Here is a 20,663-nt window from a genome sequence, read left to right on the forward strand (position 1 = left end):
CGTAGTCCTGGCCAACTGGCTTCCTGCGCAGGTCCATTTTGATTTTACATTATTAATAATTTTTGACCTTTTTTTGAAGATCGAACGGCTCAATCATGAAAGAGATTTGTGTTTGATATGGAGTAATAATATACGCCTACGTGGCAGCCGTTTAAACTATTTAAGGAAAAAAGTGTAATTACATTCCAGAATTACCCGCGTAAAGAAACGTACGGGCGTGCATCGGGTGCCGGGGCTCTGCTGTAATAAAATTACAGCAGACCCCGCTGTAATGGCAGTTTGAGATAAAAAAAAATTTATTTTATTTTGAAAAAAATTATAGATGTGTAGTTTATTGTCTAACGAATCTAACGATATATTTTTTGTTCAAAACAAAAATCATATGCTACATGAAAAATGCTTAACAATTTTAAACCGTCGGATATAAACTCAAAACATTCGATGTCTGGATCACGATGAATTTGATTTTTGTTTTGAACAAAAAATATATCATTGGATTCGTTAAATCATAAACTACACATCTATAATTTTTTCAAAATAAAATAAAAAAAAATTTTATCTGAAAATGCCATTACAGCGGGGCCTGCTGTAATTTTATTACAGCAGGCCCCTGCCACCCGCGTGCATCACAATGGAGACGCAAGTGTACAGAAACCGAACCCGGACGTGTTCTGGTTAAGAAACCGGATTTGATAATCGGCGATGTGTCCGCCACTTGTAATAGGAGAATAACTCTTCTGGTGGTTCTCGGTCAAAAAAGGATCGGAAGAATCACAAATTGAGAGAGTCATCGAAACACTGGAAACCCTATCAATTCGATTCTCGCTCTACTACTGCAATCTCTTCGTAAGCACCAATTATTTTTGGTTTTCCCATTGATGCGTTTATTCTGGAATTTAGGGTTTTATTTTGGCTGTTGCTTATTGTGATCACGCGATCTTGGGTTGGGATTTAATTTGCACATGATTTCATCTGATTAGGTCGATCGCTGTTTTGGAGCTGGTTTCCTGTGCTCGATGATTCAATTTCAGATTGATTGCTGATTTTTGGGCTATTCTTTGGAGTTTGAGTGATGGATTTGGCGGCTGGTTGCAAGGTAATATTTCACTGTTATTCTCGTAAATGTGTCTACACGGGAATAGTGCATTTTTTTGCCGTTGCCGTGTTGAATTCCTAGAAACTACGGGTATGTGCATGATTGTAATTTCAGTTGAATTTATTGGAAGATAAAGTAAGGGAAAACAAGCTGTGGGATTTTTTTTTTCCCTTTCATTCCTCTTCAAATGAAATAGTGGTGAAGGAAAAGAATATGTTTGGGAATAAACATCTGTTGTATCCTTTTGCCTCTCCAGTTTTCAAGAGTCATAACCTCTAGGAATTGTGTACTCTAAGGTGGCGTAGTTTATTTTTATTTTGCTATATGCAAGGAGTTTACTGCAGCTTGCACTTTCTTTTGTAGGACAAATTGACATATTTCCGAATAAAAGAGCTCAAGGATGTGCTCACTCAGTTAGGTCTCTCAAAGCAGGGAAAGAAGCAGGTAAGATGCTGGATGTATATTGCTAACATTTTTTAAGGTCGTTATCCTCTTTTATGACATACTCTTGAGCAATGATGTCCTTTGTCTTTGGAGCTTTCCATCTGGAAGTTATTATGTTAGAATTTCGTATGAGCTCTTTCTAGTTTATTTTCTATTCTCTTGGCTTATATTGCAAGATATTGATTGGTTTTAGGATGTTCTACTTCAAGGTTCGGAGGATGGGATGGGATGCGTTGGTGTTAGGTTCAAATTGTACTTATAAGAAGAATACATCAGCCTTCTTTTTTTTTTTTTTTACTTTTGAGTTGTATTTCTTTTTAATTACTCCTCCAATTCCCCTTTAACCATCTCCCCCAAACCTTGGCTTTTGAGGTAGCAGGAGCTCTCACCATATCTGTTTGATGTAGTCTAGCATAAGCTATTTATGCCTTTACCACTTTTTTTACTCTTTGTTAAAAAAAATGTGACTAAGTTGACGTGGATTGAGTTATAATGGCCATATATTTGGTTTGGCTTGAGATATGTGAACTCTCGGAAATGACTTACTCATATGATTGACCTGTTTACAGTCATATTCATGAACTCGTCATTTTCTGATTGTTCTCTTGTCCACGTTGATTTATGCTCCTTTCTCAACAGTTTATAATGTATTTATATGATGAAAAATGAGCTAATTTTATTATATTACATTATTATGAATTTCAACTGGGATATCTCAGTGAAAATTCATGCTTATTTTTTCGTTCTTATATTCTGTAGGACCTTATTGAACGCATACTAGCAACTCTTTCTGATGAACAAGGTAATAGCCTTATTTTTCTTCAGTACAGATGGCTTGTTCATCGCCTTATTTTTCTTCAGTACAGATGGCATTTTTTTTTTCTTTCCTGGGATAGCCATTTATTGTGATCCACTGTATCTCTACATTGTTAAAATTTTTAATTACTGATTTATTTCATGAGGTATTTCCAGTGGCAATATTTTACCTTTTTTTATTATCTTTTGTAACATATTGAAGGAAAAAGGAAAATAAGAAAAACAAATAAGAATCAATAAAACTTATCAGAGGAGTGGGGCATCTATGACTGGAAATGTCCCCCAGCAGAGAGTAACTTTTTTTTTTGTATGCCAAAGATAGAAATAGGCAATCCTCCTTATTATGTGATAGACCACAGCAGATACACAGCAGTATAACACAAATACCACAGCAGTAACAATGAAAGATGACTTGTAAACCAGAGAACTGTGGCTATATTTTATTGAAAGGAAATACAAGAGAAAGTTGTTTCGAAAATACAAAGATAAACCTAACTTTCGAGGAGTTAGGACCTCCAAAAGTCAACACGTCTCCACTCAAGTCCAGACTGCCCAAACCACTAACTCTGCCAGACTAAATACTCAGAGTTTGTTACAAAACAGAATGGGCCAATAAAAAAGTTACAACTGTCTCCATCTTGGCCCTACACTTGCTGCCCTCCGATGCTCTTGCTCCTTCTTGCGTACCTGTGAGTAATAGACCTATCATTATGCTGTTCTGAAATAACAAATATGTGGAAAGTGGAATTTGAAGTCTGATTCGCTTGGGAGAGTTGGCCGTGTAGTTGCTGAGAATTGAAGAAGCATTATGTTCTAGTCATTCTAAGTCTTGCTAGTTGGGTGAGGCTTAGGTTCAACATTTTAATTTTAATTGAACTTCTTACTTCTTGTTGAATATTCAATGGGTGCTTCCAAACTGAATTTCATTTGGATTATCCATTTCTCTCTGCTTTTATTCTGAAGTTAGTTCCAATTGGTTTAATCTTCTTCTTCCAATCTGCTTGTTTTGTGTTTTGGTTGGGGAGTGTGATGATTATGTGTCTATATTTGCATAAGTTAGCTTCTAACTTTGTTCAGGTATATTTCTGATTTTTTTGTGGATAACTATCTGAATGTTTTGCCATACTATTTGTAGTTTCCAAGATGTGGCCAAAAAGGGGCACTGCTGGGAAGGAAGCAGTGGCGAAACTAGTTGATGATATACACAGGTTTGTCTTATAGACAACTCGACGGATGTGGGCGAATTCAGGTGTTCTGTGTTAACGTGTGCGAAGAATAGGATTTCCCTCCTTTCATACACGCTCACACACTTGGATTTTGGTTGGTGTATAACGTTGTTGTACTGCCTTTCATGCATGTGAGGATCAAGCTCTTCCTCTCCTTTGAATTTGATATCCTAGTATGTTTTTGTCACCAGAAAAATGCAGGTGTCTGGGGCCACTGATTTAGCGTCAAAGAGTCAAGGTACTTCCGATAGCAGCAATGTGAAAGTAAAAGGGGAAGCGGATGATCCCTATCAATCAGATACAAAAGTTCGATGTCCTTGTGGAAGTTCATTGGAAACAGAGTCTATGATTAAGGTTATATTACTTATAAAAAAAAGTTATATGTTGTGTATATATTTGATCATTCTCTTTTGGTTGCCGCATCTATTTTAAGTTTTATTGTCTCCTTCCTTTAGAAAAGAAGTTATATTTGGACTCATGTGGAAGCTGTGGGGCTTCTAAATTTGTGTTTGCATATGTGACTTGTTGCTCTATGTTTCTAAGCCGAGAGCATTTTTCTGTGTATTTTATGAAATTTTATTTTCATTAGCAAGAGTTTTGTCGTTGCTCCCTTTGAACATTAGAAATCACGAACTTGCCAAGTTGGTGATATTATTTGTCTTTTCTCTTACAACCAGTTTGCAAACCTCACATAAATACTCATTCTTTCCGTACCACTTCTGTATTGGCTCTAGTTTTGGTATCTGCTAAACCAAGGCAGCACTAGGTGACTAGCTAATTTACTATGTTTTCGCCAAAGTTCTGTGTTCATATTTTACATTGACTTTCTTCTTTTTATTTATGCGGTGACAAAAATTTGTAATTGATATCATAAGATTATATCATGATTGATGTATTGCGACAAAAAAGAAGAAGTTTGTGTCTCACAAGAGACCATGTTCTGATGTTAGTTTTGTACTTCTAAGTGCCGTGGTAATTATGTTAAGATTTCTATGATATCTGGGTTGGCAATCTATGGGGCTGTTGGAGTCTGAATTGCTGCGAAAGATACTCTTGGTGGGTTGCATTATTTTCTTGTAAAAAATGTGCTAAAAGAGAATCTTGGGCTTTGAGTGCCCTTGCTGCTGTTAGTCAATGATGAATATATTTCGTATGTCTTGGCAGAGCATGTGGTATTTGCTACTCTTGGACATTCATGTATTCTTATGTTATTTCACCTTTCCTTTTTTTTTGTGCCATATAAATAACTTTGAAAACCCTTAATTAGTGCACACTTGCATGTAATGACGTCCTTCAATGCATACTTATTCGTTGTGCTCTTGCTTTCATCTTTGGCAGTGTGAGGATCCAAGATGTCATGTGTGGCAACACATTGGTTGTGTCATAATTCCAGAAAAACCTATGGAGGGTGGTGCACAAATCCCTGACTTATTTTATTGCGAGATCTGTCGACTCAGTCGAGCTGACCCGTATGTATTGTATTACGGTGTTTTATGTTGGTTTTTGAAATTCTTCTTGATTGGCTGATGATTTCCCAAAAGTTGCTTTGTTGGTTGGCTTGGAAAGGATTTTTATGCTTCCTCGCAGATAATGCATTCTATACCTTTCATTACGCCTCCAGAAGTTTAGATAGAGATACTGAGCCTCTTAATTAGTTTTGTGTCCCAACTTATTATTATTATATTTGGTTTTTTAGAATTTAATCTTGAATTTTTTTTCCCCCTTTAAACTAGTTGTTTTTACTTTATTGTTAGCTTTGTGGAGACAGTATCTTGTAATGTGATATTTTTTCCTATGCTCTGTTTGCAAGTTATTGAATGTTTTTTTCTTCGTTAATATGTTCGAATGTGTCTCTTCTTAACAGTTTTTGGGTCCCAGTAGCACATCCGTTATATCCTGTGAAGTTGGCTACAACAAATATTCCAACTGACGGGTGAGTGCATCTGTGCGACATGAGAACTTGCTGCCCTTAATATGTGGTAGATGACTTTGATTACCATAGTTGTCAAGGATGATGTGGATTGTTGCAGAATCTAGAGCTCTTTTTTGCATTTTTTTCCGGAAAGAACAGATTCAGTTAATTGGGCTGTTGATTGAATGTTGACTGATGAAATAGATATTATGAGTCATGTCCATATGGAAGGTTTATATTTGTACTGTCCTGATACTACGTCTTGTCCAACATGCAGCTTTAAAGAATGCTTCCAAAGTACAAACAACCCAAACTAGAGAAGTTACATGGTCAAATCACATCAATTATATCTTGAATCTCGTTCTTCAATACCAATTTGACCCTTTAAAAAACACGAAGGGCGGTGAACCAATTAAATAAGAGGAAAAGGCTCTATTACTTCTCTGTTCTCATGCATGTAATATTGATATGCTAAATGTCAATGCGGACTAGTGGACTACAATTCGCCTTTTGCTATTTTTTTCCCTTCTTTAAGCTATCTTAATGTCAAAGTTCTTTGGCTGTCTTGCGTACATGTTTTTTTTTCTTTGTGTGCCTAAGTTATTATTTGAATATTTCATATTCAAAATATTTCAGTACAAACCCAGTGCAGTGTGTGGAGAAAACATTTCATTTAACGAGGGCAGACAAGGATTTATTGTCGAAACAAGAATATGATGTTCAGGTTTGGTTGTTTTTGAACTGATTTATGAGAAATGTGTTGCTTCTTCAGAACACCTTCAATAAAATGGGCTGATGGTTTATCATGTTTGTAGGCTTGGTGTATGCTCTTAAATGATAAAGTTTCTTTTAGGATGCATTGGCCGCAATATGCAGATCTTCAGATCAACGGTATTGTTATCACTGATGATTAGCTTACATATTAGCAACCCAAAATGCTTGGTTTCTGATTCTTTAAGTTTGAGAGTTTTGTTTTCGGTTGTACATCTTCTGTGATTGTCGCTGAATGTAGCGAATAAAACACCAATTGGTGTATGAGCTATGATTTTTCCTTATTTGTGTCTACAGGTGTCCCTGTTCGTGGTACTAATAGACCGGGCTCACAACTACTAGGTGCAAATGGTCGTGATGATGGTCCTATTGTGAGTCATCTTCCCTTCTAAAATGAAAGTTCTGCTTTCGAATTTATGTTGGGAGTTTTTGCATCCTATGGGTCCATTTCATGATATCTTGTTCTCTGCTACTTGCGGGTTGGTGGGAGCCCATGTGATTTATGCTATGATTGAAGGAGGTTACTTTATATTACTCTGTTTAATATTTCAACACAGGGTTCTTATTTTTTTAGTTTATTTTCCTTCCTTTTTTTTCAGATAACACCATGTACAAAAGATGGTATCAACAAGATTTCTCTAACTGGATGTGATGCTCGCATATTCTGTTTAGGTGTCAGAATTGTAAAACGGCGAACTGTTCAACAGGTAATTCAATGACGACATCAATGGAATAATTGAGATTGAATCTTTTATATTATGCGGTTTCTTTTATCATGTATATAGTTATATGGAGGATCAGTGTTGTCACGAGGCGGCCGGGCTCGTGCCTAGGCGGTCCAGGTGAGGCGAGGCGCAGCATGGGTGCCTCGCCTAGCCTTGCCAGGCCTGGCCTAGGCGCGCGCCTCAGACCAGGCGCAAGGCTGGTCGGGCGGACGCCTAGGAGAATTGAGGTAAAAAATGGTCTCTTTTTTTAATTTCAAAAGTATTTCTTGATTGTCAAAATGAGGTCCACTAATTATATGGCTTCACATGAAGGCTAAATGAGGTCCACGTGTCAAGACCACCATCTTTGGTGACTTACAGCAACAACACTTGCATAGGTGTCTGACTCCCCTTCTTGCTATATTTTTTGCAATCACAGGTCTATCAATGGTGTTCCTCAATCCTAAAAAATGAGCCTTTATATGCCTTTATCACATGAATGCTAATTGCTAAATGAGGTCCATGTGTCAAGGCACACTATCTTTTGGTGACTTACAGGCTTACAGCAACCAAAGCATTTGCTTAGGTGTCTGTTAATCTAGTACACGTGTTCTTCAAAAATGAGCATTCCTGCTTCTAATATATTATTTAGTTTTAACCTATATTAGTCAGAAGTTCATATCATATTATCCTTCAGAATTAATTAATATTTGATCAGAATTAAATGTGATAAAATCTTTATATTTAAAGGAAAAAAAATTTCCCCTATTTCGCCTAGCTTCGCTCGGGCGCGCGCCTTGCGCCTCAGGCGTTTGATGGGTCATGCGCCTTTCGCCTTTAACAACACTGCGGAGGATTTTGAACTGCTGAAAAGTTCACAGTTGAATTTGCTGGCGGATTTTTTTTCACACACTAACAGGCAGGGGCAGTTTTGTAGTGGATGACATAGTTGTTTTGAATTGGGGGGGGGGGGGGGGGGGGAGGGGGGCGATTGCTTCCACTTCTGTCTCTGCTAGGTTGATTTTCAGTTGTCTTTTAGCTCTCTTCCTTATTGGTTTGACATTACATATTGTACCATGCTCTATGGTTTACTTTGGCGTGTAGTCTTTAACTTTTGTGCTAATTTCGTGGATTTAGTTTTTATGATCACATGTCTTGCCCATGTGGATATTGGGATACATTTATTTTATGCTGCAGAGCTTAATATCTGTTACCTGTTATAGAATTCATTGCTTTTTAAACTTTGTTAAGGTGGGAGATGCCATCCCTGTACTCTTAGGAGCTCGTAATTTTGATTTTGTCAACTTTATATGTTTGTTTGAAATCTTGCTGGATGGTTGGACCCTTAGATATGTGCATCATTTAGGCATCAAACTAATGAATTATATTTCAACCAGACAGCTTTTGCATTTCAATTGGTCTTATGAATATGAATTTCTTTAAACAATATGGAAATTTCTACTGCATCTCTACTCACGTTTGTGCTGTTACTGGGAAAGCCCTCATCTTCGCTGCGTCCTTCAGGTATCCTTGCTGGTTTTTGTTTAACACTTTGCTTTATTCTCTAGATCCTCAACTTGATTCCTAAGGAGTCTGATGGGGAGCGTTTTGAAGATGCTCTTGCTCGTGTTGTTCGTTGTGTTGGTGGTGGAACTGCAGGAGATGATGCTGATAGTGACAGTGATGTGGAAGTTGTTGCAGATTCTTTTACTGTGAATCTGCGTTGTCCTGTAAGTTTTATCATACAAACTTGATTTAGAACTGTAGCCTTCCATTTATCTCTAGTTTGCAGTCAATTCTAATGAATCATGTGGAGGAAATGTCATGCATTTTTTCCTTGTTTAAATTATTATATTAGTTTAAAAGCTTTTGGAGATTGCCCCATTGTTCAACACACAGTTCAATGATGCACGATTTGCACACTGCATTAAGAACTGCTAATATGTGATAAAAGGTTTTTTTTCCAAGAATGGAATATTGAGTGTTGGGGGTTGTATTTTTATGGTTTGGAACTACATTACAGTATGTGTATATATCACATTGGTTTTTTTTTTTGTGTGTGTGTATACTGGTTTATGTCTTATTATTGTCAGGAGGCAAATGCAAGAATAGTGATGGTTGGCATCTAATTTGGTTGAATTGACTTTCCCCCTCCCCTGCCCCTTCATTAACTCTAGACAGGACACCTAATTATTAGCTGAAGTTTCTTTAAAAAAAAAAAATTGGGAAAGTAGTCTGCTTTTTCAGTTGAGGGTTGTACATAATTCCGGTGATTATGGGGAACAAAAGAGTTTGTTTATGGCCAATTAGTAGCTGTTCCTTTATAATGGATTTGTAGTGTCAGAGATGTGCTTATGAAGTTTGGTGTTGGACTTATGATTTTGTGGATGTGCTCTTAACTGATGTTCAAGAGGGGAAAAAAGGGGGGGTTCTTGTTTTAATGCTATAACATCTGTTTCATTTGTGGGATGAGATGAGAAACAAGCTTAATAGATCTGAGACAGGAGAACCACCAATTGAGAATAAGATGCCAAAAAAAAAAGAGAAGAGGGAGACCAAGAAAGGCATGGATAGAAGTATCAAGGATATGTGCTCTATAAGACTAGTGGGGAGTATTGCACTCCCAAAAAGGGGGGGCATTAGTGAATGCTTTTCATAGAAACGGAAGGCAAATATGTGGATTCAAATTGATTTCTCTTATGGATTTGTGTGGCCAACGCCAATTATTATAAAGGTGATGATGATGAGCAAGTTTTTGGTTGTGGGTTGATTCTGCTAGATAAGGAGACTTCTTTATCTAATTCTTGAAATTCGTGTGTCTGAATAAACTTTGAGTTGCAGTGTTTTCTTGAGTGCAGCCAGTGCGAGACTTTCTGTCTTGTATTTGTTCAATCCGTTGGTGTCAGTCGCTATGACTATTTAAGTAGCTAATTTGCATCTGCTTCCCCATGCAGATGAGTGGCTCCAGAATGAAGGTTGCAGGGAGGTTTAAACCTTGTGTTCATATGGGCTGTTTTGATCTTGAAGTTTTTGTGGAGCTTAACCAGCGATCTAGGAAGGCAAGCTACTGAAGATTTATCAATTATGCTCTATAATTTTATTTGTGTCTTCCGACAAAAACATTGCTCTGGTTGCAGTGGCAGTGCCCCATTTGTCTAAAGAATTATTCATTGGAATATATTATCATCGATCCATATTTCAATCGAATCACATCTAAGGTAGATCTTATTGTACGGCCTATTGATTTGCTCGACTTCTATGAACATTGCTTTATCTCATTCGTTTTATCATGGTTTGTTTTGGTGGTATAGATGAAGCATTGTGGTGAAGATGTGGCAGAGATTGAGGTGAAGCCTGATGGGTCTTGGCATGCAAAGACGAGAAATGAAAGTGAACATAGGGAGCTCGGGGAGCTTACACAATGGCACGCTCCTGACGGTTCGCTCTGTGTCTCTACTGGTGAACTTAAAACAAAAATGGAAATGTCAAAGCCGATCAGACAAGAAGGTGTTTCAGAAGGTCATATTGGTTTGAAACTTGGAATCAGGAAGAATCGCAATGGTATTTGGGAAGTGAGCAAACCTGAAGATATGAATGCATCATCTTCTGGTAATAGATTGCATGAAAATTTTCTAAACTACGAGCAGAAAGTTATCCCAATGAGTAGCAGTGCCACTGGAAGTGGTCGGGATGGTGAAGATCCAAGTGTAAATCAGGATGGCAGAGAGAATATTGATTTTCCAACCAATGGGATTGAACTTGATTCTTTACCTCTGAATTTAGATTCAGCCTATGGATTTACTGACAGGAACCCTTCTGCGGCAGCAGGAGATGCGGAAGTTATTGTTCTTAGTGATTCTGACAATGAAAATGACATATTAATATCTTCTGGAGCAGTCTATAATAATAATCAAACTGATGCTGGTGAGTCAAATTTTTTGGTACCACCTCCAGGGATTGCTGATCCCTATTCAGAAGATTCTAGTCTTGGACCTGGTGCGAATTCTTGTATGGGTCTTTACAGTGTAACTGATGATGAATTTGGGATGGCACTCTGGCCTTTACCTCCTGGAACCCAATCAGGCCCCAGGTTTCAGTTATTTAGTTCAGAGGCAGATGGCTTGGTTGATTTGCAGCATGGTTCTATCAATTGCCCCCCATCAATTAATGGCTACAGTTTAGCACCAGGGACTACCTTGGGTTCTGCTCCTTTAGTCCCAGATTATTCTGTTGGTCGTACTGATACAGGCATGAATGATGGCTTGGTTGATAATCCCTTGGCATTTGGGGGTGATGATCCATCTCTTCAAATTTTTCTCCCAACCAGGCCTTCAGATGCTTCGCCACAGACTGATTTGAGAGGTCAACCTGATGTGTCAAATGGTATACGCACTGATGATTGGATCTCGCTTAGACTTGGGGGTGGGACCTCTGGTGGTCACGGTGAGTCGCCTACTTTGAATGGAGTGAATTCAAGACAGCAATTGCCATCCATAGAAGGTGCCATGGATTCTTTGGCTGAAACTGGTTCGTTCATGTTCTCTTCCAAGTTCTCTTTACTTGTTTCTAGCAGTGAAATGACTTTGATGTGCAAATATTTTTTCGGAGTGAAATATTTTTGGAATGTTTTTTTCTAGTATAATGTAGATGAGCCTTTCGTCCATTTATTTTTATGAGGAGTTTGAATGTGCTTTTGATTTTAGATTCATGGTGATTATTCTTATCATCTATTTACCTGTGGGTGAGAGCCAGGTGTAACTTGTCCACAACTGATTTGTAATATGTTGTATTAGTTGGTCTTTATCTGTTCCATATTTTTGGCTGATTATTTCCCTTTTCGCAGCGTCGCTGCTCCTTGGCATGAATGATAGTAGAAATGAGAAAGCAAGTCGGCAAAGGTCAGATAGCCCTTTCTCATTTCCTCGCCAAAAACGTTCAGTAAGGCAAAGGCTATATCTTTCCATTGACTCGGATTCTGAGTAGAGGAAATATAACATAGTTTGGTGAGAACTGTTGCTCTCTTGAGTTTCTTTGGACAGAAGACATCCGCTGGAGATATCCCCAGGTTTTTATGTGGCAGTGAAAGGAAATTGACCAAGATTCAGGTCCTTGTGACTTTTGAAGTCTCCCAATTAAGTGCAAGGCATAAATAGCAGAACCACAGAAAGGATATCCTTTTAAACGTGCAGAACTAATTTTTCTTTTAATTGGTGAGTTGCAGGGCTTCTGCATCCTTTTCCATTATGCAGTGCCCCTATCTAAGTGGTGTTTCTGACACCATTGGTTTTATCAGGTCCACAACAAGCACCTCCCCTCGCAAAAATCTTCGAAGTTCTGCTGGTCTGGTGCTGGTAAATTGTACAATAGTTATTTAATTATGAGAATCACAGCATTGGAATTTAAAACTGATGGTTTCTTTGGATGTAGTAAGGCCCAATTGAGTAGCGCACCAGTACCACGTCTTTAGAGATCAGAATAGCATGTATAGGTCAGATGGAGATAATATATAGAGAAATTGATGATATTTTGCAGATACAAGCTGAGGTAGACTTGTTTCGACCTTTTGTGGCTTCTTGTTCAATTTGCAACATGGTGGGAAGTCCTTTGGTAGAGTACAAGTCTGTCTAGCTGTCACTAAAATATGTTTAAAAACAGTATTCCTTTGGAGGCCGGTTGGCAAGTGTAAATCAGATTGGTACAATTTGGAACACAACAGAATATTTTATTCTTGACAAGCAGGGTGATGAATCCAGCAACAGACCTCTTCCCTCTGGTTCTTTTTCTTTTTACTGAAATTGCATTGCAGTTTGCTGTTATTTTATCTTTTTCTCGTTTTGGCTTTAGTATGCTTCTCCTATCTTTGCATGAAGTGTGAAATTTGTGGTATTGAGTTCCGTTTTACTTGGAGCATCAATTGAGTATGATTCTCTTGTTCGTTGCTCCTTGCAGGGAATCACTGTTTGATTCTTCTTTATTAGTATTAGCTTACTCAAGCTCTCTCTCTCACACATAGTTTTCTTCTCTAATTTCTTGTTAAATGTGACTTCTCGTTATATTCAGACTTGAACCATTATTGTTTATTGTTGTAATTACTACCAGCTGAGTTCTGTTACTATTATCATTCTTTATCACAGTTGGGACATGTTCTGCACATGATCACCTTTTCTCGATGTTAAGAACCAGGCCAGGTTCAGCAGATACATACATTCCTTAATCAACCACACAAGTCCAATCACTTCTTACATATGGGTTAGTTGTAACCAACAAACTCAATAGACTATTACTTAGAAAATTTGTCGGCTGATTGAGGAAAACATTTGTTCTACTTATCAATAGATCATAAGTCCCCTATCTAAACAATGTGGGACATTTGTATCACTCGATGCATGGGATGTATCATTGAACACTCCTACAGAAACGAAGGGTTTGAGTTGTTAGGGGCAAATTTAATCGGGAAATAATACATTGTAATCCGTCGTAACTTGGTTTGAATTCAGAGTTCAGGGATTAGAGATGGTCATGCGTCAGAGGACTGAAGGAAGTTCGTAGCTGGGAAACGGGAAAAGTTCATGGTACAGCGAAGTCATCTAGCCCATGTATTGGCAAGCCGGGCTGCATAGACCCAATGGGCCGGTAGCATCCCAATCCAAGTTCTCAACTTCTTTTTATTTGTACAGTAGACCGGCCCGGCCCATCCAGGAAGTTTTGTGGGCCAGACGGGCCTAGCCATTGTTATTTGAAAATTGAAGGCTAAACCTTAACCAGAACTATCTTGATTACTTTTAAATCCACATCAGATCTTACAAATGTTTGCTCGCTTACCGTAAACGTGGATCGAAAGAATGATGGGAAAGTATCCCCGCTGAAAGAGAACTCTTTAACCGGATTCATCATTGGATTTGTAAGAGCTTCTCATCTTTAACACCGACTCAACTTTTCTCCTTGTTTAATTATTCATCACTGACTGAAAGGGACTGAGACGGTGAGACCCAACTTGAATCTCTCTCTCCTTTTGTAGAGAGAGAGCTTGGAGTAAATATGTGATACGTTTAATTTGGCCGAAGTGTTATAGAGAGAGTTTGAGGAGGGACTTGAGGATGGAGGCTTCGGGTGGACTTGAGGATATCATATCTGAAGAGAGTACTGGGTCGGGCTTAGCATCCAACGTGCCGGAATTCGACGAAGAAGAAAGCTACAAAAAAAAAAAGAGATTGTTAGGCGGGCCAAGTGGGCCGGAAATCTCAGCCCAGCCCGTGAAGGGGGATACTCGCATCCAACGGATCTCCAGCCCGTTTGACATCTCTAAAAATACCCAATACCTCGAGAATGGTGCAGAACTGCTTCACATGACGAGAAGAAACCATTAACTAGGTAGACAATCATACTTCAATACTTAAATAGTCAAAATATCGTGCAGACCTTAGAAGCCAAGCCAGACATACGATACTTAACAATTTATACATAGAGACACAGTATAGAAGGCCATCACTTGGCGTTCAGAAACACAATGCTCGACGTACTACTTACAAATAAATCAGAACTTCAGAGTTCAAACCCTTATTACTGTTGGAGAAGAATCTAGCTAGCCAACAGATGACGATTTGGACGCTTCCATTGCCGCTGGTGCCTGTTCCAGACAGCTTTGAGTATCTTCACCGGTCATACCAATGGTCATCTTCTCCACCTCTTCCTGAGTATATATGTGGATCTTAGACACCACATCGCAAAACTCACTGCAAAACAGGAAAAGCTCACTCTTCTTACCTAAGAACGCCCAAGGGAGAATAATTGATCTTTAAGTTAAAAAGACAAAGGAATGTTTAAAGCAACACAGACCATGATCTTAGTATCAAATGGTAGACAAGGAAAGGTTAATTTTCATCAGCTTACCGCCATGGGTCATCTCCAACGACCATTATGTCATTCTCACTGTCTGTGTACAAGACGCGCCATCCTTTTACAGGATCTTGCAAAAGGCCTTCCATGCAGAATAGTCGTTCGAGTTCACTCCGTAGATCATCATAGCCATTCAGTTTTGAGAGATCAATAGCTCTTCCCACCATGTTGCCCTGCTTGTGGACCTACCATAAGTTCAAGACATCAAGAATGGAAGAAAATATGAGTGTGGCAATGTATGTTCTAGCTTAGCTGCTAATATAGCTTACCTTTGTGCAACTCCTCTTACCAGAGCTTTGTGAGTTTGTAGAAGGCGTCTCTGCAGTCAATTGAAACCCGAAAAGACTGAAGCCATTCCTACTCTCATTGAAATTTTCAGCCTTTTGCTTTCTCAGGTGTGTCTCTACAGCAGGAGAAGCAGAAATATTTTCCAGCGGCTCCTCATTTAACAGATTTGGCTTCCTGACTTTGTCCACAGTACCACCAGGTTCGGTAGAAGGTGGATAGAGCTGGACATTTTCTTTTGGGAATTTGTTTGCATAAGAGCAAATTTTGTGATCTTGGCTTGGTTTAAATACGTCGCTATATGGGTAATACATATTTTGAAGTCTTTCTGGTGCTAATGGGAAGAAGGAAGGTTTGCTTGCTTGACACATTCTAAAAGAATTGCAACCAAAGTCGGGGTTCCCCCATCCACTCAGGCTGAAATTAGCTTTTCCAGTCAGGGGTCTCAATGGGCATATTTCTTGACCTTGCAAGACCTTTGGAAACCTCTCAGATTCCACAAAGCTTGGGAACGTGTTGAAACGAACCTTCATGAACTCACCAATATTAGCTTTATCTGTTGCAGTAGAAGCAGGATTTTGATTTGCAGCAGATCGCATCTCAAAATCCAATGGTTTGTTGCCTGTATCACAGCCATGTATAGGTGATACAAGACATAAATTTTCTTGACCTTGCAAGACCTTAGAGGATCTTACAGACTCCTCAAAGTCCAAAACCCCGCCACCTCCTGCCACAAGACATACAGTTAAGAACTCTGCATGAATTAGCAAGTATGGCTAATAGGGATCAAATGTTGTTATCTGAATGGTGAACTTTATACCAGTTATGAGGTTCTCAGTCGAGGTAGATGACATTGTCCGCAATTTCTTCAGTCTAGGGGAAGACTGAAAGCCCAAGGGTGGGAGAGAAATGGACGGCTCAATTTCCCACGGGGAAACTCGTTCTTGGCGATCACTCACAATATTTTCATCCCATCCTACCTGTTATGAATTTAGACAAGCATGTTTTAAACAAAGTTATTCCCATGATAGAATAATCAGTTTTGATAATAGTCATTTCCTCAATACTGAATGAAACCAAAAGTATTTTTAGATTGATAGAATGTGATGCAACAAAGACTATCAACGAGTTTCACAATGATGATGCTTCCAAAGTCATGCATAAAAAACTGCCAATTTGGATGGGCCGGGACAATTAAGTGCTGAATGGTTCCCAAACTCCTAAAGCAACTCTCAGTGTTCAGATAATCACATCATATGATAAAAAGGATACTCTTCTAGGTTTATATCATCCAGTTGGCTCCATGACAACCCACTTGATGTTGATAGACCTTCTTTTTTTTGAACAATCAATGCTATATGATATAAGAAAATATGACTATTCAAACAGAAAGGATTGTCCGTTATATGAAGATGCCAATCAGCTATGCATCAATGGCAAAGTAGTACATCAGAAACGAATAGAAATGATATGCTGAGAACAAAATGAACTTGCAGAAGCTGACTATGGTGGGGTGGCAAATGAAGCAATGAACATTAAACGAGACCCCCCAAAGATGAAATGGAAGCAGATGGAACAGAATATAGTAAACACCACATTCCCAGGTCATTGGAGAAAAACTATGAAGCTCACCAATAAGCATCTCCATTTGGAGTTACGCCACCTATAGGGATCCGAGTCACTTACTCCAGTCACTACACCAGTAAACCTACAAGAAAGAACTTTGAGCTCACGAAATGAAAAGAAGGGAAAGCACTAGAAGTTAAACGATACTTTTAATCCACCTATTTGATCAAATAGACAGACCTTCGTTCTGGGGAATCATCTATCTCAAATCTCATTTTGAATCTTGCTCCAATACAAACAGGGCTTTTGATACTTCCCAAATATTTTTGGTAGGGTATGATAAACTCGGAATGACTGGCCCTGCATTTACCAGCAATTTTAAGCAACTTACAAATTTCTTTTCTCATCAACTATATGTCAGACCTGAAATGTCAACTGAGTTCCAAAAAAAAATGAATGAATTATAATGCAGCGAACAATCCATGGACACAATTCACAAAACATCTATTACTTCACATAAAATGTAAATTGCTATTTGTAGTCCCTCTGGAAGCCTTGAGCACTACACTTTTCAATTCTACTAGATTTCTTTTTTCTGATTCTCTCTTGGTAACTTTAAATGGTAAATAATTCAATTCAACTCAAGATGATTATTTCCATACCCCAAAAAATGTGAGTGATTCTAGTTGGATCGCATAAAAAAAAGTAATTTGTTCTCTCTTTACTCTTTGCTTTCTGAAGTTGTACTTCTCACATTACTATATAATGTCTAATAAACATACTATTCTGGTAACTCAATGAGTTTATCACCAATTTGGATACTTCTGCCGCAACTCGGTGAACACTCATTTTATGTGATGACGTAGATTGTGGCTTGATCTTGAACTATGCCAACTCAATTAGATTCATTATCCCATAGCCACTCCCACAGAAGTGCAAGTACCATTTACAGAAATTAAGTGAATACAATGTAGCATAGACCGAATAGGAGAATAAGAGTATTGATGCTCTAATTTTCATAAAGAAAGAAGCCCTAATGGCCACTACTGATACCTTGGACTGTAGAAAACCTGAAAATTGCTCTTGGTGGATAGGGCATTAGCTACTTGAGAAAAAACGCCAGGATATGAATTCTGCTTGCTAATAAGAGAATCAGGAAGACCATTCGTAGGCCGAACAGCTCTTCTTATTCCCAACCTCAGCTCTCCGTCTTCACCCCTAAAGTAACAATAAAATAATAAAAGTAAGCTGTTCGTATTCCCAACTTCAACTCTTCTTATTTCTTCATTATTACTCCTTTTTCTCTAATGGCTAAGGACTAAATGAAAGGTGGTTTTTCCGAAATCAATTCCAATGGGAAGAAAATATAGTGGAATGCTGCATGTCATGCATATATGCGTATGGGAATATCATTTATCCATGCTACCTCAGAAAGAGAACTGCATCCCCTGACGAAAGATTTTTTTGATTGACAAAAATACTCCATCCTGTAGTAAGCAGATGACGTCTTGGTTGACCTGCAAAGACGAAAACATTGAACAGTATCAACCTTCACTACCAGCAAAGTAGACATCAGAATTCTATCAAACTACCTCGATAAATATGTCGAAATTTCCAAGCTACTCCATGCAGGTCCTTGGCAACAAGCTCTTGAGAGGGTCTCTGCTGCTTATAATCCTACAACAAAGGACAAACCATCATGTTCACAACCTATGCCTGTCTATTATCGTATAACAATGGAAAAAAAAACCATATTTTCGTGTAATTAATCAATCAATGAGGGGAATGGGGGATAAAAATAAGAGCATAAAGCACACCAGAGGAGGGAAACAGTCTTCAGCAGCTCTACGAGGAACAGAGAACCCTCCATGGGTGCTGGTATCAGAAGCCGTTAGTGTCTTGCAGAACATGTGAGAGGTTTGTTTACTAGGCAATTCTTCACCTGCCTCCTCATCCAGACCAAAATCTTTAAGCTCTTTACCCTCTAAATTCTGCCCTATCAGCTACACAACAACCAAGATTCACAACATCATTATCTGCATACACAAACTACGCCACATCCTAAACAGAAAGAATATTCTAAAAGCAAATTTTTTTCTAGACATAAACTGCTAACCGCCTAATAAAATAACAAGAAAAAAACAAATATCCCCAGTTAATAACTCTAATTATAGCTATTCACAATGAAACCAAAAATCCTAGCTTGAAAACATACCTCTGGGAGAGGAAGCAAGGTAAGTCCCGTGTAGACCTCATCGTTCTCCTTATTAGCCTGTATGAGAAATAAATCTTGTTACAGCAAAAAGAAGCTAATTCAAAGATGCAAAAACTCAATAAATACTTACAAGCAAATGGACATTCACAACCCTGCAAAAGATATGCGGTGGGAGGTCAAAGGTGGGCAATTCCACGCGAGAGAAGGGCGAGGAAGAGGCAAGCTGTTCCAAGTGCCCTTGTGGGAAGTAAACAACGACATTCCCTTTCTTTGGCAGTGAAGTAAGAGGGCCAGCGCAAGCATGCCAAAGCTCCAAATAAAGTGAAGAAGACACAGAAGACGGAGATGAATGGGTGGAACATGAAGAGGATGAAGAGGACAAGCAGCAGCAGACACAACTACCGCTACCTTTTTCACAGTCCCCATTACAGAGTGCATTCTTCTCCACCTCAGTCACTGCATGATTCAGATCAATTTCCATGAAACCCCAGTCAGGTTATCAGTATGGGTTCAATACCAGTTCAACCATAACCAACCCAGCGACAAAAAATGTCAATTTCCCCTCTTTTTCTCAAAGTAGTAAATAAAGAAAACAAAACAGAAGGGGAGGATGAGAGTATTCAAGGGCATTCAAAAGCTAGAGAATAAAAATCTATACATAATTGGAAAATGAGGTCAAATCAAGGCTAACCCACAAAGCAAAAACAGGAGGAGAACGCAATTAGAAGAGGAGAAAACAACAAGAAGGGCATGTTTGGAGCCAGAATGCCAAAAGTTGATGAAGAAAAGAAGGATAGAGAGGGGGGGTATCATATAATAACAAGAAATTCAAAGTATGATTCCTCGCCCATTTGCAGGTACTGATGAGAGGGAGCAGAAGCAGCAGACATAAGAAGCACAGAAAACAAAAGGGGAAAAAGAAAAAGAAAAGCTAATGTGGTGGTGGTGGCTTTTGGACTTGGACTGTTACAGATGGAGAGAGGGAAGAGAGAGAGTCTTGTGCTGTGTGTGGGGGACAGGCAAAGACAAGTAGAGAACCCCACCCTCCACCTTCTTTCACCTTTGCCTTTACCTTTGCCTTAGGTTTTCTTATATCTAATTTATTTTTTATTAATGACAATTTGTTCAATGTTGGTGAAGCCTCGCCCTCACCAAGACAAAAATAGGATTTTTCATTCAATTGATTTCATTTTATGAAACAAGCAATGGAATTTGGTCAGGGAAACTAAAAATCACTCTGTTCATAAATACTCAGTTAAGCATTTTAACAAACGCACAATCAACTTTTTTCACAATAGTGAGCAATGCATATGTATACCTCTTTTGGAGCTCAAGTCATCTATCAAACTAGCTTTCCATTTGACCCCAATAAAAGTCTCTTTTTCAACCTGGTTCACGAACCTGTCCCAGATTATGGTAAAACACACTAGGAAAAACAGGAAGAAAACTAGATGAACTCAATCATAGCTTTAGAATTTGAATCTGGATTTTTTTTTTTAATTTGTCACAGATATTTTATACAAAGTTAGTTTGTGAATTTTTAAAGTAAGATTTAAATGGTGGACCATTTGTATAGGTGATCTCATTATCTATTTCAGTTATATTATTAATTATTATTATTATTATTATTATTGAGTTTTGAGTTGACATATGAGAGGAGACAGACAAGGAGGGTACAGTAGAGTTTAGAGAGAGTTGTCAATCAAAAATGGGGTCCTCGAGAGTTTGGCAG

The 20,663-nt window shown here is 38.4% G+C and overlaps 2 protein-coding genes across 3 annotated transcripts; one reads left to right on the forward strand and one right to left on the reverse strand.

The window, feature by feature from the left end:
* The first annotated feature begins 625 nt into the window (after positions 1 to 625).
* LOC120002049 (E3 SUMO-protein ligase SIZ1-like) lies at positions 626 to 12,742 on the forward strand. 2 transcript variants are annotated; one of them, XR_005469088.1, is made up of 18 exons: positions 626 to 846; positions 981 to 1,096; positions 1,460 to 1,540; positions 2,300 to 2,342; positions 3,492 to 3,564; positions 3,774 to 3,936; positions 4,921 to 5,051; positions 5,447 to 5,515; positions 6,131 to 6,218; positions 6,310 to 6,385; positions 6,563 to 6,636; positions 6,865 to 6,972; positions 8,538 to 8,699; positions 9,924 to 10,028; positions 10,107 to 10,187; positions 10,281 to 11,496; positions 11,813 to 12,179; positions 12,263 to 12,742. XR_005469088.1 is itself a non-coding variant. In XM_038850611.1 (17 exons), the coding sequence occupies exons 2-17, from the start codon at positions 1,073 to 1,075 to the stop codon at positions 11,950 to 11,952; spliced, it is 2,634 nt and encodes an 877-aa protein (XP_038706539.1). In that variant the 5' UTR covers positions 626 to 846; positions 981 to 1,072; the 3' UTR covers positions 11,953 to 12,742. The 2 variants fall into 2 exon arrangements, 1 of the variants encoding a protein (XP_038706539.1); XM_038850611.1 differs by having other exon boundaries at positions 11,813 to 12,742.
* Positions 12,743 to 14,321: 1,579 nt separating this feature from the next.
* Positions 14,322 to 19,946, reverse strand: LOC120002697 (auxin response factor 4-like). Its single transcript, XM_038851468.1, has 12 exons — positions 19,062 to 19,946; positions 18,932 to 18,988; positions 18,534 to 18,719; positions 18,309 to 18,393; positions 18,143 to 18,233; positions 17,770 to 17,934; positions 16,957 to 17,076; positions 16,783 to 16,858; positions 15,971 to 16,130; positions 15,135 to 15,877; positions 14,860 to 15,050; positions 14,322 to 14,702 (listed from the first exon to the last, which is right to left on the reverse strand). Exons 1-12 carry the CDS (start codon positions 19,410 to 19,412, stop codon positions 14,552 to 14,554), a joined length of 2,376 nt encoding a protein of 791 aa, XP_038707396.1. The 5' UTR covers positions 19,413 to 19,946; the 3' UTR covers positions 14,322 to 14,551.
* Between the last annotated feature and the right edge of the window lie 717 nt (positions 19,947 to 20,663).

This window comes from Tripterygium wilfordii, chromosome 7 (genome assembly GCF_013401445.1).
Source record: "Tripterygium wilfordii isolate XIE 37 chromosome 7, ASM1340144v1, whole genome shotgun sequence".
NCBI classification, from domain to species: Eukaryota; Viridiplantae; Streptophyta; class Magnoliopsida; order Celastrales; family Celastraceae; genus Tripterygium; species Tripterygium wilfordii.

What these genes read in the sequence shown, in the direction of transcription:
- LOC120002697 (XM_038851468.1), bottom strand. Translation starts at nt 19,412, where the DNA reads ATGGAAATTGATCTGAATCATGCAGTGACTGAGGTGGAGAAGAATGCA. An exon ending in CCTTGCTTCCTCTCCCAGAG is followed by an intron (nt 18,720 to 18,931) that starts GTATGTTTTCAA and finishes GTTGTTGTGTAG; the next exon opens with CTGATAGGGCAGAATTTAGA. An exon ending in CCAAATGGAGATGCTTATTG is followed by an intron (nt 16,131 to 16,782) that starts GTGAGCTTCATA and finishes AATTCATAACAG; the next exon opens with GTAGGATGGGATGAAAATAT.
- LOC120002049 (XM_038850611.1), top strand. Translation starts at nt 1,073, where the DNA reads ATGGATTTGGCGGCTGGTTGCAAG. An exon ending in AACTCTTTCTGATGAACAAG is followed by an intron (nt 2,343 to 3,491) that starts GTAATAGCCTTA and finishes TACTATTTGTAG; the next exon opens with TTTCCAAGATGTGGCCAAAA. An exon ending in CGACTCAGTCGAGCTGACCC is followed by an intron (nt 5,052 to 5,446) that starts GTATGTATTGTA and finishes TCTTCTTAACAG; the next exon opens with TTTTTGGGTCCCAGTAGCAC.